The sequence below is a fragment of the Capricornis sumatraensis genome, chromosome 14 (assembly GCF_032405125.1).
Source record: "Capricornis sumatraensis isolate serow.1 chromosome 14, serow.2, whole genome shotgun sequence".
NCBI classification, from domain to species: Eukaryota; Metazoa; Chordata; class Mammalia; order Artiodactyla; family Bovidae; genus Capricornis; species Capricornis sumatraensis.
The window spans coordinates 86,861,982-86,876,368 of NC_091082.1; the positions used below are offsets into that span (position 1 = coordinate 86,861,982).

General features: G+C 63.8%; 2 protein-coding genes across 2 annotated transcripts in view; both read left to right on the forward strand.

Moving 5' to 3' along the window:
• LOC138090318 (immunoglobulin-like and fibronectin type III domain-containing protein 1) overlaps positions 1–14,387 on the forward strand; it is a 53,855-nt gene that overhangs the window by 10,201 nt on the left and 29,267 nt on the right. The window contains exons 12-20 of the mRNA XM_068985805.1: positions 6,844–6,959; positions 7,394–7,518; positions 8,091–8,232; positions 8,522–8,821; positions 9,319–9,618; positions 10,014–10,187; positions 10,907–11,035; positions 12,235–12,537; positions 13,393–13,481. Of these exons, the coding sequence (XP_068841906.1) occupies positions 6,844–6,959; positions 7,394–7,518; positions 8,091–8,232; positions 8,522–8,821; positions 9,319–9,618; positions 10,014–10,187; positions 10,907–11,035; positions 12,235–12,537; positions 13,393–13,481 (1,678 nt within the window). The remainder of the gene's footprint in view (positions 1–6,843; positions 6,960–7,393; positions 7,519–8,090; positions 8,233–8,521; positions 8,822–9,318; positions 9,619–10,013; positions 10,188–10,906; positions 11,036–12,234; positions 12,538–13,392; positions 13,482–14,387) is intronic.
• LOC138090671 (fibroin heavy chain-like) lies at positions 2,372–5,615 on the forward strand. Its single transcript, XM_068986364.1, has 2 exons — positions 2,372–5,035; positions 5,586–5,615. The coding sequence occupies exons 1-2, from the start codon at positions 2,372–2,374 to the stop codon at positions 5,613–5,615; spliced, it is 2,694 nt and encodes an 897-aa protein (XP_068842465.1).

Below are 14,387 nucleotides of genomic sequence, written 5' to 3' on the forward strand. Positions count from 1 at the left end.
CGAGGAGGCAGCTCATGCAGCCTGGGGCCCTGGACAGGCCAGAGAGGGCTTTCTGGAAGAGGAGGGAGGCAGAGTCCCGGGTCTTGGGGTCGACCAGCTCCACAGAGGGAGAGAAGGGGACTGGAGCCTTCCGGGGGGCGTAGAAGGGGGCTTGGAATCCGGGCTGGGACTCACGGGAGGCCAACAGCGAGGTCGTCGCAGAGACGGTGCAGAGCCAACGGGAGCCTGGGAGGCGGGGTCCTGGCAGCCTAAGGCTGGAGGGCTGGGGGAGCGGGCCCCGTGGGGAGCCCAGGCTGGTCCTGCGGGGGCTGCCTTAGAAGGGCAAGGGTCAGAGATTCTGCAGGGGGGGAGCCTGGGTGAGCTGAGGGGAGGGCACGGCCTGAGTGGTGGGGTGGGGAGAGGCATGGCAGGCCCAGGGTGGGGCCACAGGGCTGGCCCGGGGGGCGCTGGAGGCGGCCGTGGGGCAGGGGATCCCGGAGCGCTGGAGCCTATAGGAGGATGGGTCTCCGGCTCCATGGCAGGCGGGGGCCCTGAGTCCCGGGGCTCTGAGAAAGGGAGTGCTGCTGACCACGGGGATGCAAGGGGCTCCTGGGGCTCAGGGGCATCTGCAGGCCGGCACCTCCAGGAGCCACCTGTATCTGGGGCTGAAAGCTTCCTCCAGGGGTGCGGGGCTCCTGAGGCCGAAACTGGGACAGAGGCAGATGACGGAGGCCCAGGGGGTTCCAGGGGCTGGGGAAGCGGCCCACGGGGGCTCAGGGCAGGGGAGGGCCCAGAGTCCATGGGGGCCTTGGGTGAGGTGGGCCGCAGCTCCAGCGGGGTCCGGGATCCCCGGGCCTGGACCACCGGTTGGAGGGCTCCAGGCAAGGCTGTGGGCCCAGGCCCTTGGGATGAGACTGGGTCCGACCCCAGCAAAACCAGGGCCCACGGCAGGCCTGGAGCGCTAGTGTCTGGTGGGGAGCAAGGGGGTGAGGGTGGCCCCCAGGCGGCGGGGCTGACCGGGTCTGATGCCAGAAGCCACAGGCTCAGTGAGTCTTCAGGCCCTGGTGGGACCCTGGAAGACACAGACGGGTTGAGAGGCTCAGGGGCCATGGGGTCTGAGCCAGGTCTCTGGGATGGGTCCCAGAGCTCCAGAGAGAAAGCACCCAGAGGTGGGGTGGGCCACGTGGGTGGCCTCGGAGGCCCGGAGGGGATGGAGTCTGGGCTGGGTGAGGGCTCCGGGTACCCCGGGGGAGCAGGCCCAGCCTATAGAGCTGGTTTCAGTGATGGCTTAGGTGGGCCAGGAGCCGCAGGTTTCAGCCGTGCTAGGGGCCCGGGAGGAGCAGAGTCTTGGGACAGGGCTGCTGGCAGCTGGGGCTCAGAGGTGCCCGGGGGCATGTGGTCTGGAGGCAGAGATGGTCGTGGTCCTGCAGGAAGGGCGTCTGAGGGACCTGCAAGCCTCAAGAATGGCTCAGGCGGCCCAGACGGGGGCCCCATGGGCGGGAGCGGGGTGTGTGCAGAGGCTGGGGGCACCTCCAGAGGCTGGGGAGACAGCAGCCCTGGGGGCAAGCATCTTCCTGGTGGCCTGGGCCAGCCTGGGCCAGCGGGGTCAGTGGGGAGAGGTGGCCTGGGGGCCTCAGCTGCAGCAGAGACTGTTGGGGAGGGACGCACAGGGGCAGAGCCGGGGGGCTGGCGGGGAGCAGGGCCCTGGGGTCAGACTGGAGACGATGGGAGCTGCGGAGCCCTGGGGGGCCTGGGGGCTTCTGGAGAAGCAGCGGGTGAAGGCGGCTCCGGGGTGTCCGGGTCTCTGCGAGCGGCAGGCCAAGTGCATGGCCGGGGTGGGGCCAGAAGCCTCGGTGTGGGGGTCTCTGGAGCTGGGGCTGGTCCCGGGGGCCCCCACGGGGGCCCCCAGGTGTTAGCGTCTCACGCTGGGGTGGCCGTTGAGGGCCGGTGGGCTGATGTGTCCGGTGAACCGCTGGGCTGTGAGGATGGGTCAGGTGCTCTAGGGCCTCAGTCGATAGGAGGCAGGTCAGCTTATGGAGGAGGGTCCCGGGGTCTTGGGCCTGGTGGGGTAGAGCTAGTCGGGGAGGCGGCCTTTAGAGATGGTGTGGGGGGCCCTGGAGGAATAGGGGCAGGGGCTAAGGCGGGTCACAGGGGTGGTTTGGGGGGTTCTGGGGAGTCAGAGTCACGGGGTGAGGCAGGCTATAGAGAAGGTTTAGGGGGTTCTGGAGGAATGAGGGCAGGGGCTAAGGCTGGTTATGGAGATGGTTTAGGGGGTTCTGGGGGTTTTGATTCAGGGGCTAAGGCTGGTTATCAGGATGGTTTAGGGGGCTCTAGGGGAGTTGATTCAGGGCCTAAGGCTGGTTATGGAGATGGTTTAGGGGGTTCTGAAGGAATGGGGGCAGGCGCTAAGGCTGGTTATAGGGATGGTTTTGGAGGTTCTGGGGGTTTTGATTCAGGGGCTAAGGCTGGTTATAGGGATGGTTTAGGGGGTTCTGAAGGAATGGGGGCAGGCACTAAGGCTGGTTATAGGGATGGTTTTGGAGGTTCTGGGGGTTTTGATTCAGGGGCTAAGGCTGGTTATAGGGATGGTTTAGGGGGTTCTGGGGGTTTTGATTCAGGGGCTAAGGCTGGTTATAGGGATGGTTTAGGGGGTTCTGGGGGAGTTGACTCAGAGGCTAAGGCTGGTTATGGGGATGGTTTAGGGGGTTCTGGGGGAGTTGATTCAGGAGCTAAGGCTGGTTATAGGGGTGGTTTAGGGGGTTCTGGGGGTTTTGATTCAGGGCCTAAGGCTGGTTATAGGGATGGTTTAGGGGGTTCTGGGGGTTTTGATTCAGGGGCTAAGGCTGGTTGTAGGGATGGTTTAGGGGGTTCTGGGGGAGTTGACTCAGGGGCTAAGGCTGGTTATCAGGATGGCTTAGGGGGTTCTGGGGGAGTTGACTCAGAGGCTAAGGCTGGTTATGGGGATGGTTTAGGGGGTTCTGGGAGAGTAGATTCAGGAGCTAAGGCTGGTTATAGGGGTGGTTTAGGGGGTTCTGGAGGAATGGGGGTAGGCGCTAAAGCTGGTTATGGGGATGGTTTAGGGGATTCTGGGGGAGTTGTTTCAGGAGCTAAGGCTGGTTATAGGGGTGGTTTAGGGGGTTCTGGAGGAATGGGGGTAGGCGCTAAAGCTGGTTATAGGGATGGTTTAGGGGGTTCTGGGGGAGTTGACTCAGAGGCTAAGGCTGGTTATAGGGATGGTTTAGGGGGTTCTGGGAGAGTAGATTCAGGAGCTAAGGCTGGTTATAGGGGTGATTTAGGGGGTTCTGGGGGAGTTGACTCAGAGGCTAAGGCTGGTTATAGGGATGGTTTAGGGGGTTCTGGAGGAATGGGGGTAGGTGCTAAAGCTGGTTATGGGGATGGTTTAGGGGGTTCTGGGGGAGTTGACTCAGAGGCTAAGGCTGGTTATAGGGGTGGTTTAGGGGGTTCTGGAGGAATGGGGGCAGGGGCTAAGGCTGGTTATAGGGATGGTTTAGGGGGTTCTGGGGCTGTTGATTCAGGAGGTAAGGCTGGTTATAGGGATGGTTTAGGGGGTTCTGGGGCTGTTGATTCAGGCACTAAGGCTAGTTATCGGGATGGTTTAGGGCATTCTGGGGGAGTTGATTCAGGGGCTAAGGCTGGTTATCAGGATGGCTTAGGGAGTTCTGGGGGAGTTGATTCAGGGGCTAAGGCTGGTTATGGGGATGGTTTAGGGGGTTCTGGGGGAGTTGATTCAGGAGCTAAGGCTGGTTATAGGGGTGGTTTAGGGGGTTCTGGAGGAATGGGGGTAGGCGCTAAAGCTGGTTATGGGGATGGTTTAGGGGGTTCTGGGGGAGTTGATTCAGGGGCTAAGGCTGGTTATGGGGATGGTTTAGGGGGTTCTGGGGGAGTTGATTCAGGAGCTAAGGCTGGTTATAGGGGTGGTTTAGGGGGTTCTGGAGGAATGGGGGTAGGCGCTAAAGCTGGTTATGGGGATGGTTTAGGGGGTTCTGGGAGAGTTGACTCAGAGGCTAAGGCTGGTTATAGGGATGGTTTAGGGGGTTCTGGAGGAATGGGGGCAGGGGCTAAGGCTGGTTATAGGGATGGTTTAGGGGGTTCTTGGGGAGTTGACTCATGGGCTAAGGCTGGTTATGGAGATGGTTTAGGGGGTTCTGGAGGAATGGGGGCAGGTGCTAAGGCTGGTTATCAGGATGGCTTAGGGAGTTCTGGGGGAGTTGATTCAGGGGCTAAGGCTGGTTATGGGGATGGTTTAGGGGGTTCTGGGGGAGTTGATTCAGGAGCTAAGGCTGGTTATAGGGGTGGTTTAGGGGGTTCTGGAGGAATGGGGGTAGGCGCTAAAGCTGGTTATGGGGATGGTTTAGGGGGTTCTGGGGGAGTTGATTCAGGAGCTAAGGCTGGTTATAGGGGTGGTTTAGGGGGTTCTGGGGGAGTTGATTCAGGAGCTAAGGCTGGTTATGGGGATGGTTTAGGGGGTTCTGGGGGAGTTGATTCAGGAGCTAAGGCTGGTTATAGGGGTGGTTTAGGGGGTTCTGGAGGTATGGGGGTAGGCGCTAAAGCTGGTTATGGGGATGGTTTAGGGGGTTCTGGGGGAGTTGACTCAGAGGCTAAGGCTGGTTATAGGGATGGTTTAGGGGGTTCTGGAGGAATGGGGGCAGGGGCTAAGGCTGGTTATAGGGATGGTTTAGGGGGTTCTGGGGCTGTTGATTCAGGAACTAAGGCTGGTTATGGGGATGGTTTAGGGGGTTCTTGGGGAGTTGACTCAGGGGCTAAGGCTGGTTATGGAGATGGTTTAGGGGGTTCTGGAGGAATGGGGGCAGGCGCTAAGGCTGGTTATCAGGATGGTTTAGGGGGTTCTGGGAGAGTTGATTCAGGGGCTAAGGCTGGTTATGGGGATGGTTTAGGGGGTTCTGGGGTAATGGAGGCAGGCACTAAGGCTGGTTATAGGAATGGTTTAGGGGGTTCTGGGGGAGTTGATTCAGGAGCTAAGGCTGATTATGGGGATGGTTTAGGGGGTTCTGGGGGAATGGGGGCAGGCGCTAAGGCTGGTTATGGGGATGGTTTAGGGGGTTCTGGGGAAGTTGATTTGGGGGCTAAGGCTGGTTATGGGGATGGTTTAGGGGGTTCTGGAGGAATGGGAGCAGAGGATGGTTTAGGGGGTTCTGGGGCTGTTGATTCAGGGGCTAAGGCTGGTTATAGGGATGGTTTAAGGGGTTCTGGGGGAGTTGATTCAGGGGCTAAGGTTGGTTATCGGGATGGTTTAGGGGGTTCTGGAGGAATGGGGGCAGGGGCTAGGGCTATGGTGTCAGGGAGTAAGGGAGGTTACAGAGGAGACTCAAAAGGACCTGTGGCAATGGGCCCAGAGGATGAGGTGGGCTTCAGGGATGGTTCAGGGGGATTTCGAGGAGTAGGCTCACTGGCTGGGGTGGGAGAGGACGGTGGACGCAGAGGCCAGGAGATCATGGGGCATGGCTCGGGATACTGGGCGGCCTCAGAGGGGCCTTACAGTGGCATGAGCCCCAAGGATGGTCCAGAGGGGGGCAGAGGGACGGGGCTGGTGGGAGGTGCAGGTGTGGGGCTGGGCTCCGGCATAGCCGGACGTCCAGGTCCCGTGGATGGTGTAGCTCATGGGGACGGCCCCAGGGGCCCAGGGATGCTGGGGGTTCCGGGAGGCCCATCGATGCTTTCAGATGGGTGGGGTTCCGAGAGTGGTTTGAGGGGCTCTGGACACGCAGGCACCCCTGAGGTGTGGGGGGCTGTGAGTTCTGAAGGGAAGTCAGGTATCACAGGGCAGCGGGATGGCTCTGGGCTCCTGGGGTACCCTGGGGAAAGAGGGGCTCCTAGTGGGGAGGGCGGGGCTTCCGGGGTCCCTGATGGTCGGGGGGCATTGCAGGGCGAGACCTGGGCAGAGTCAGCTGCTCAGGAATCCACTCGTGACCAGGACTCCTGGAAATCAGGTCCAGGGGCGGCAGGCAGGGGTCTGGCATCTGCCCCGGGAGCACTGGCCCCTCAGGGTGCCGGGGCTGCACAGCTGGGTGGCAAGAGGGCGGGGGCCGGACGAGGGGCCCCTGTGGGCACAGGCCAGGGTCTGGACGGCAGCCAGTTGCCCGCAGAAAGGGGCAGATCCACATCAGGGCCCGCCGGTGGGCGTGGGGAAGGACACGTGTGGGGCCCAGGCGGGGAAGACTCGGGGTCTGGCCAGGACAGCTCTGGATCCTGGGACCAGTCCCCAGGCCCCTGGGCTTCGAGCTCCCTCCAGGGGGAAGATGCCATTCGCAGGGGAACCCAAGAAAGGCCAGAAGGCTCCTGGGGCTGGGAGGGGGCTCCAGATGGAGAGGAGGCTGGTGGGGGGCAAAGCCCAGGCTTCTGGGATAGCAAAGCTTCGGGTCTGGGAAGGAGCAGGGCTAGCGGCCCAGGGGACTCAAGTGTCCCCAGAAAGGGGACTTCTGCTGGTGGGGAGGACGGCTCCTCCCGAAAGCCTGGGGGTTCGGGACGACAGGGAGCCCGGGATGGCTTGGATGGTCGCTATGGCAGAAAAGAGCCTGGCGATGAGTCGTGGGGTCAGGGGCCTGGTGCTCCGCCGGGCGCAGGACACAGGAGAGGAAGGGGCTCCCTGGACGCTGAGGATGACAGGGCCCACGGCCCAGAGGCCCTGGCAGAGTACGAGGCGGTGGATGAGGCCGGCATGGTAGAGAGGAGGCTGGGCCCGTACAGGAGCAGGACTCAGACCTGGTCCAGGGTCGATCCTGGAGCAGCAAAGCAAGGGGGGGCGGATGAGGCCAGAGACCTGGGGCAGCCGCCTGGCGGAGAGGACACGGGGTACCCTGGGGAGCCCCTCAGCCACCTGGGCAGTGGCAGAGCTGGCAGAGACGGCGGGTCAGACGCCTACGGCCGGAAGAGGGACGCCACCCTGAGCCCCAGATCCAGACGCAAGCCTGGCACTGACGGCTTCTCTGAGGACGCCCGAGGTAGGTGCCTCTCCGTTGTCCTGGCCCTGGGGGTGGGGGCAGGGGTCTCCCTGGACACTGGGGCGGGGCTGCCCCCAGGCCGCTGCTGCCGTCCCTGAGTCCCACTTCCAGGGACCTTTTCTCCAATCAGGAAGCTACTCTTCCTCCCTGAGCGGGTGGGGCGCAGGCTTCTCGGGGCTGAGAGCCCTCCTGGTGTCTGTCTTGACCCCTGTGTCCAAGGCACTGGACTTGGTGGGTCACCCAGACGTCCCCTTGGGTGACCTTGGGCCCTTCATCTCCCTGGGCCCCCAGACCCCCTGTACCAGCCTGAGCCCTGCGGAGAAAACGGGGTGGTCTGGCCGTACTGACAGGATGTGTGGCCCCCAGGGTACGGCGGGAAGCTGGGCGAGGCGATCCCTGGGCACCCAGCCCCCCTCCCCGCTATGTCCCTCCAGGCCCCGCTGGCCACTTCTCCCAGGGCCTGGCTGACACAGAGGTGGAGCGTGGGGAGGCCGCCGTGCTCTCCTGCACCCTCACACGCAACCTGGGCCCCGCAGCCTGGTTTAAGGACGGAGTCAAGGTACTGCCCCCCCAGCCCTGCTGACCCCCGCTTTGCCAACCAGCCTGTGGGCGAGGGCTGAGCGAAGCAGAGGGGTGCAGACAGCAGCGGCTTTGCAAGAAGGAGATTTCACTCTTCGCTGTAACAGCGCCAACTCTGGGAGAAGTTTACATGGCCAGTAACTTGGTGTGTTTGGAAAGGGCTGACTCTTTGAGGGGACGTGTACTCCACCCAGTGCCCCCTGGACAGGCCCCTGGCCCTCCTGCTACCATCCAGCCTGCCTTCTTGTCCCAGCACCTGGTGAAGTCTGTACTTGGGGCTCTGGACTCCCTGAGCAGCCCCCACCCCTCTGCTAACACCTCAGTGGGGGTAGGCCCAGGACTCTGGAGCTCAGCTTTGTCCTCAGCTGATTTCTGGCCCAGTAGCCCTGCCCACTTCATGGGTTGTTGGACAGCTGAGACGCTAAACGGGGGGCCTGGCTCCTGCCGAGCACGAACGGGCGTTCCCTCTCGCAGCTGCAGTAACAGGCCCTGGGCAGCTTCGGGAGGGGCTGCACGGGGTGGGTGACCCGCCTTCTGTGGCCCCGTTCTCAGCTCAGCGCCCAGGACGGAGTTGCTTTCGAGCAGGACGGGCTGGCGCACAGGCTCGTCATCACCCGGGCGGACGGGACGCGGGCCGGGAGGTACAGCTTTGCAGCCGGCGGCCAGCAGAGCGAGGCCACGCTGACCGTCCACGGTGAGGCCCGGCCCCGCCCTCCCAGCCAGCCAGCTCTCAGCCAGTGGTGCACGCCAGGGCTGCAAGCCTGGATGTGTCCCTGGCCTGTGGCCCACGTCCCGTCTCGCTCTCCATCGAGAGGTTGATGCTGTTGCAACGAGCAGCCCAGACACTCCCCCTCCTCGTCAGCGTTTCCTCGGGGAGGTCTGGCCCCCGGGGACCCCCACCCCTGACTCCCGGGCCCTGTGCTATCCAGACCCCCGGGGCCCCTCCTCCCGCAGCTCTGACTCTCGTGCCCTGTGCCCCCCAGACCCCCCAGTCATCACTCCGGACGTCACCGCGCAGCTGAGGGAGCCGTTGGTGGTCAAGGCTGGGAAGCCAGTGACCATGAAGGTCCCCTTCCAGAGCTGCCTCCCGGTCCAGGCCACCTGGAGGAAGGATGGGGAGGAGGTGGCCAGCGGCAGTGGCCATGGCGCCCAGGTGGCCGTGGGAGATGGCTTCACGCGGCTGTGCCTCCCCAGCGCCAGCAGGCAGGACTGCGGCCAGTACAGCGTCACCCTGAGGAGCAAGGGCGGCTCCACGCGGGCCGAGCTCACCCTGGAAGTCCTAGGTGCCAGCCTGGCCCTCACCCCATCCTGGGCCCCGCCTAGCCCCCCACAACACTGACCCTCGTGTGTGCACTGCCCATGACCAAACCTGCCCAAGTTGGACTTGCCTTCCTCATGCTGATTGGAAGATGCAGCTTAGACAAACCAGGGGGGCTCCTCGGGGGAGACTGGCCAAGTATCTCCTGGGGGTGTCATGGGGTGGGTGGTGGCCCCTGCCTGGAGTCACGTCAATTGGGCTCCTCGTGGTCCACGTGGAGAGCCCAGGCAGGGAGGCTCCGCTCTGTAGCCCACAGCGACCGGGGGCACTGCCTGTAGCCAGAGCCCCTGCAGGCGGGCGCCTTCCGTGTCGTTCCCGAGGGCTGTGCGTGTCGGGTGGAGAGCAGGGCCCCTCGAGGTGAAGCCCGCCTAGGCCTTCCACTGCAGGCAAGCGTGTCCACTGAGGGGGCAGTGCGGCCCCCCTGACCCCCCCTCTCTTCCCGCTCCTCTTGGGGGTCCCCAGACAAGCCCCAGCCCCCGCAGGGCCCCCTGGAGGTGCAGGATGGCCATGGGGCTGGAGTCCACCTGCGCTGGCGGCCCCCGAAGGACGACGGCGGCCGGGCCCTGCAGCACTACGAGGTGGAGCGGCGGCAGGCTGGCCGGAGCGCGTGGCTGAAGGTGGGCGAGCCCCGCTCAGACAACACCACCTTCACGGACACCCACGCAGAGCAGGGCAAGAAGTATGCCTACCGCGTGCGGGCCGTGACTGCGGAGGGGCCCGGGGAGGCCCTAGAGTCTGAGGAGGTGCTGGTGGCACCTGAGGGTGAGTGGACGGGAGGACCGGGGCGGGGACACTGCTGGGCTCCACACTGTGCCCCGAGGCTGGGAGGTCTCCAGGCTTCTCTGGGACCTGGAGGCTGGATCAGTGGGCAGGACGCAGGGGTCTTGTCCAGCTGTGGCTCTGTGGGGCGGGGTGGACAGCAAAGCCGCTCTCCAAGGCTCCTCCTTCTGGGGCACCTCCCAGGGGCTCAGGGTGGAGGGGCTCAGGGCTGGCTCTTTTCCCCCAGGGCATGGTGCCTCCCTATTTCCGTCACTCCTGCCTCCACTGTGGGCTGGCTCCCACCCTGGCCTCCCCCAGGGCCCGCTCCTCCTCCAGGCACCCCCCAGGAGCTGGGGCCTCTCCCGGCCCCGGCCAACCAGCACCTCCTCCCCCCGCAGCTCGGCCTGGGCCCCCGCCCCCACCGTCCATCCTATCGGCCTCCAGCCAGGGCGTCACTCTGTCCTGGACGGCGCCCCGGGGCCCCGGCAGCGCCCACATCCTCGGCTACCTGATCGAGAAGCGCAAGAAGGGAAGCAACACCTGGGTGGCTGTGAACCAGGATCCAGTGCCCGGTGAGCAGCCTGGGGTTGGTGGGCACCGTCCTGGCCTCCAGAGCCTCGCTGGACCCCCGGCCCAGGTCTTTTGTTGGGACAGCATCAAGCCAGATGACTTAACTGCTTCTTCTCCATTCGCCTGGCCATGCTGGGCTGGGTTTCGCTCGCTCTGGAGAGCAGGGGCCCCTCTCTAGGCCGGGTGCACGCGCATCACACTGTGAGCTTCCCTTGCGGAGGAGGGGCCCTGGGCCTTCGGGCTGCAGCAGTTCAGCATGCCTGCCCTACGGAGTCGATTCTGAGAAACTGCTTTCTGGGCCCAGATGAACTTAGAAAAGCCCATGCCCGGGCCCAAGGACACAGGGGCTCAGAATGCCCGGCAGGCCGTGCTCCTTGGGGCTCAGCCTCCGTGTCTCTGAAAAGAGGGAACCTTGGGCTCCGCCACTGACAGGCTCCCTTTATCGAGGTGGGACAGCAGGTCTAAGGTGCCGGGGGCACCGAGCGCTGGGGGCGCCTGCCCCAGGCTGCCCTGCAAGGCGGTGGGGGATGCTGAGTGCTGGGGGCGCCTGCCCCAGGCTGCCCTGCAGGGCAGGGGCAGAACCGCACAGGGACCCTGAGACCCTGCACAGTGCCCTCCGCCTTGAGGGGACCGGGCCTCCCAGCGGGGCAGCAGGACGTGCGGAGGTGTAGGGCCAGGCCGGCCCCGTTGGGCAGGACTGATGTGCAGGGGCCTCCCACAGAGAAGAAGTGGACGGTGGGGGACCTGCGGCAAGGCTGGCAGTACGAGTTCCGGGTCACGGCCGTGGCCCCCTCCGGCCGGGGAGAGCCTGGACCCCCGTCGGAGGCTGTCTTCGCCCGTGACCCCATGAGTAAGTGGGGTACCGACCCCCGGGGGGCAGGGGTCAGGGGCGGAATGAAGGTGGAAAGGCCTTGAGGGTGAGGAATGATTTAGGGAGCCGTCACTGAGACAGACCCAGGCCAGAGGTGGGGGTTGGCAGAGTCCCACCCGGAACGTCCCCAGGTCAGCCTCTCCCTGGCTCGACTGCTGCAAGCTCCCACTCTCTCCCACGAGGAGGCGTCATCCCTGGGGGGTGGGGGGTCTCAGAGGAGGCTCACCGCCAATTTTCCATTCACTCATCACCTACTGGGTGCTGGCATGGTCCCAGGAAGCACGTGCGGGCTTGGGAAACTCCCGGTCTAGAGTGGAACTGCCCTACCTGTGGTCCCAGTGCCCACGGCAGACAGCCGGGACACCAGGAGAGAAAGCTGCCCTGCTTTGTTTGATCCGCATTTTCCAAATTAGAGCACAGACTCTTTCCCACAAAACACCCGTCAAAGCATCTCTCCACAGCACATGGCTGCCCTGTGCACCTCCCCTGAGCTGTTAACCTCAAGGGCCCACTGCTGACAAGCCCAGGCATGCAGCAAGCTCCTGGCCACTATGGATCGGCCGGAGGCGTCCTTCCGTGTCAGCCGGGCCCTGAGCAGGGTGGCTATGGGGCCTGGACAGACTCAAGGAGTCTGGGGGGCTACCCCCACGTGGTGCCCCAGGCTGGGAGGCCAGAGCCCTGGGCCACTGTGCAGCCCACAAAGCCCTTTATACACATCACAGCTTTGCTATGAAAAGCTCACGGGTAGATGGGCCCCGTTTTACAGGTAAAAAGCACAGAGTGTGGACCAGGCACCGAGGCAGTCTCAACCAGGAGCTCAAAGCTCAGAACAGAAAGACGCAGAATTCTAGCCTTTAGAGATCCTGGGACCCAAGGACGCATCAAAGAACACAGCAGCTTTGGGAATTACGGGTGGAGTTAGGGGAAGGGGGTTGGCAGGCTGGGGAGTGGGTGGAAGGAGTCGGGGGAGGCTTCCTGGAGGAGGAGAGCTGGGGTCGGCGGCGGTGGTGCAGACGCAGGAAGAGCCCAGGACAGTCAGGGTTTGGGCCCAGGCAGGAGCTTCAGCAAAGAGCTCAAGAGAAAGGAACCCCCGGCTGCCCACCCAGGGAGGGTCCACTGAGGGGGGCTTCCCTCAGGAGCGGTGATGCCACTCCTGACGCCCCGTGGTGCCCGCCCAGGACCCCCGGGGCCCGTGAGGGATCTCCAGGTCACAGACACGTCGCACACCAGCATCACCCTGAGCTGGGTTCAGCCCGACACCCAGGACGGGGACGAACCGCAGGGCTACGTGGTGGAGCTGCGCGGCTCGGCCAGCCTGAAGTGGAGCCCGTGCCACGCGGGCATGGTGCAGGGCACCACCTACACGGCCAAGGGGCTGCGGCCCCGGGAGAGCTACCTGCTGCAGGTGACGGCCATGAACGCCGGGGGCCCTGGCCAGCCCACCGCCCTGGGCTCGGCGGTGGAAGCCGTGCCCGCCTCGGGTGAGGCCCCTTCCCTCCTCCAGGCCAGGCCCTTCCCGGGGCCTCTCCCCAGTTCAGAGAAGGGCCACATCCTGGGCGCCTAGCAGGGGCAGGGCGCTGGGCGAGGGAGGCCTTGCGGAAATGCATTTTCATCACGGCTCATGCCAAGTCCTACCTGCTCAGCACTCTCCCCAGATTTCGGATGAGGACACCGAGGTCAGGGGTCAGGGGTGCGCTGCCCTGGGCCTGGCTGCTGGCGCTCAGCAGAGCCTGGGTGACCGACCCCAAGGCCCAGGCTCGCTCCAGCACTCTTTGCTGCTTCCCGAGTGTGGCTCAAGAGGGCCCAGTGCCCCTCAGCTCCTGCCCAGCTCCCGTCAGAGCAGAGGGCCCCCAGGCCCTGTTCCTTGGAAGCAGGACCGTCTCTTCCCAGGGGGGCTTTCATTGCTGGAGCAGCTGGCCTGTCTTTGGCCCAAGCTGAAACTGGGCTGTCCCAGTGGAGCCCAGGTGTCCATGTGACGATAAGGGGGACGCACAGAGAAGAGCTCCCCGAGTCTGTGTCCAGAGCCCAGAGCCTTGTCCTGGCCCTGCCCCCACTCCAGGGCTCTCCCGCCACTTCCTGCCTCAAGTGGGTCGTTGTCTCATCACAAGACACAGGAGTGTTTCCATGCAGGCCTGACCCCGAGGCTGCCCAGCACAGCTCCCCTGCAGGAATCCCCTCCAGCCCCCTCTCCAGGTCCTGCAGGGGCCCCCATCCGATGTCCCACGGGGTCTCGGCGTCCCAGGGCAGCCCAGCGTCCCCCTGCAGCCCCGCCCGGCCGTGACCAGGGCTGGGGCCCAAGTGCAGAGGGAGCTGACAGGCCACCCCGTGTGTTCCAGTCCGCCCCAAGTTCCGCACAGATGCCGGCATGAAGGACTTGCTGACGGTCAGAGCTGGGGACACGGTCCGTGTGCCCATCTACTTTGAGGTGAGCACACGTATTGAGCTTCGGGGGACAGTGTCAGCCCTGAGGGTCTCCTCTCTTCCCTGCTCGTTGGGGACCTGGCTCGTGCTGGAAGTCCGGCGGTGGAGAGGAGTGTGGGGGTCCCGCTGCAGACAGCCCTGTGCTGAGCGCCGGCTCTCGCTCCGCCCCCATCTGCAAGCCCCTCTGGTGGTGGCTCCCGGGACTGCGTCTCTAAGCCCACCCCACGTCACCTTGGTCTGGGAAGGGGGTCCTTGACTTCAGAAGTGTTGTGTGAGCACGCAGCCTGCCTCTGACTCAGGACGACCTCCAGCAGCAGCACCTGTCTGTGGGCATGTGGTTGAACAGCCAGGGTGGTTAGAAGCCCGGGTGGCCTGGATTCAAATTCTGACCCCAGCCTGCACTGACTGACTTTCGACACATATCTCAACGTCTGTGTTCCCACGTCCTCTGTCAAACGTGTTTAACAGTAGTAACATCTCAAAGAGTTGTTCTGAGGATTCAAGGAATCCGTAATTGAAAGCACATAAACAGTGCTGGGCAAGTGGCAAGTACCCAGGATGTATCACCTATCATTATTACTGTTGCTATTGCTGTTGTTAAAACCATCATCATCTGTGTAGGAAGCTCACAGGTGGTAGAGCCAGATTCAAACCCCAGCCTATCTCTAAATCACGTGTTCTTAACTAAGACCACGATGATCACAGTGGTAATGATGACAAAACATGGAAGACGCACTGAGTGTCTGCTCTGAGCTTCCCATCTATCAGTCATTTCTCGGGTTCTCAGACAAGCCCGTGAAGTCGGTCACTGTTCGTGGCCCCAGGTGACTCACGCCCAGTGCTGAGAGAGAGGGGCCCGGCCATCAGGCAGGGTCAGGCCCCCATCCTCTCCCTGCTGGACCCCTGCAGG

Coding starts and splice junctions, on each gene's coding strand:
- LOC138090671 (XM_068986364.1), top strand. CDS start 2,372: ATGGGGGCAGGCGCTAAGGCTGGTTATAGGGATGGTTTTGGAGGTTCT. Junction 5,036..5,585: donor GAATGGGGGCAGGCGCTAAG/GCTGGTTATGGG, acceptor GCTCCGGCATAG/CCGGACGTCCAGGTCCCGTG.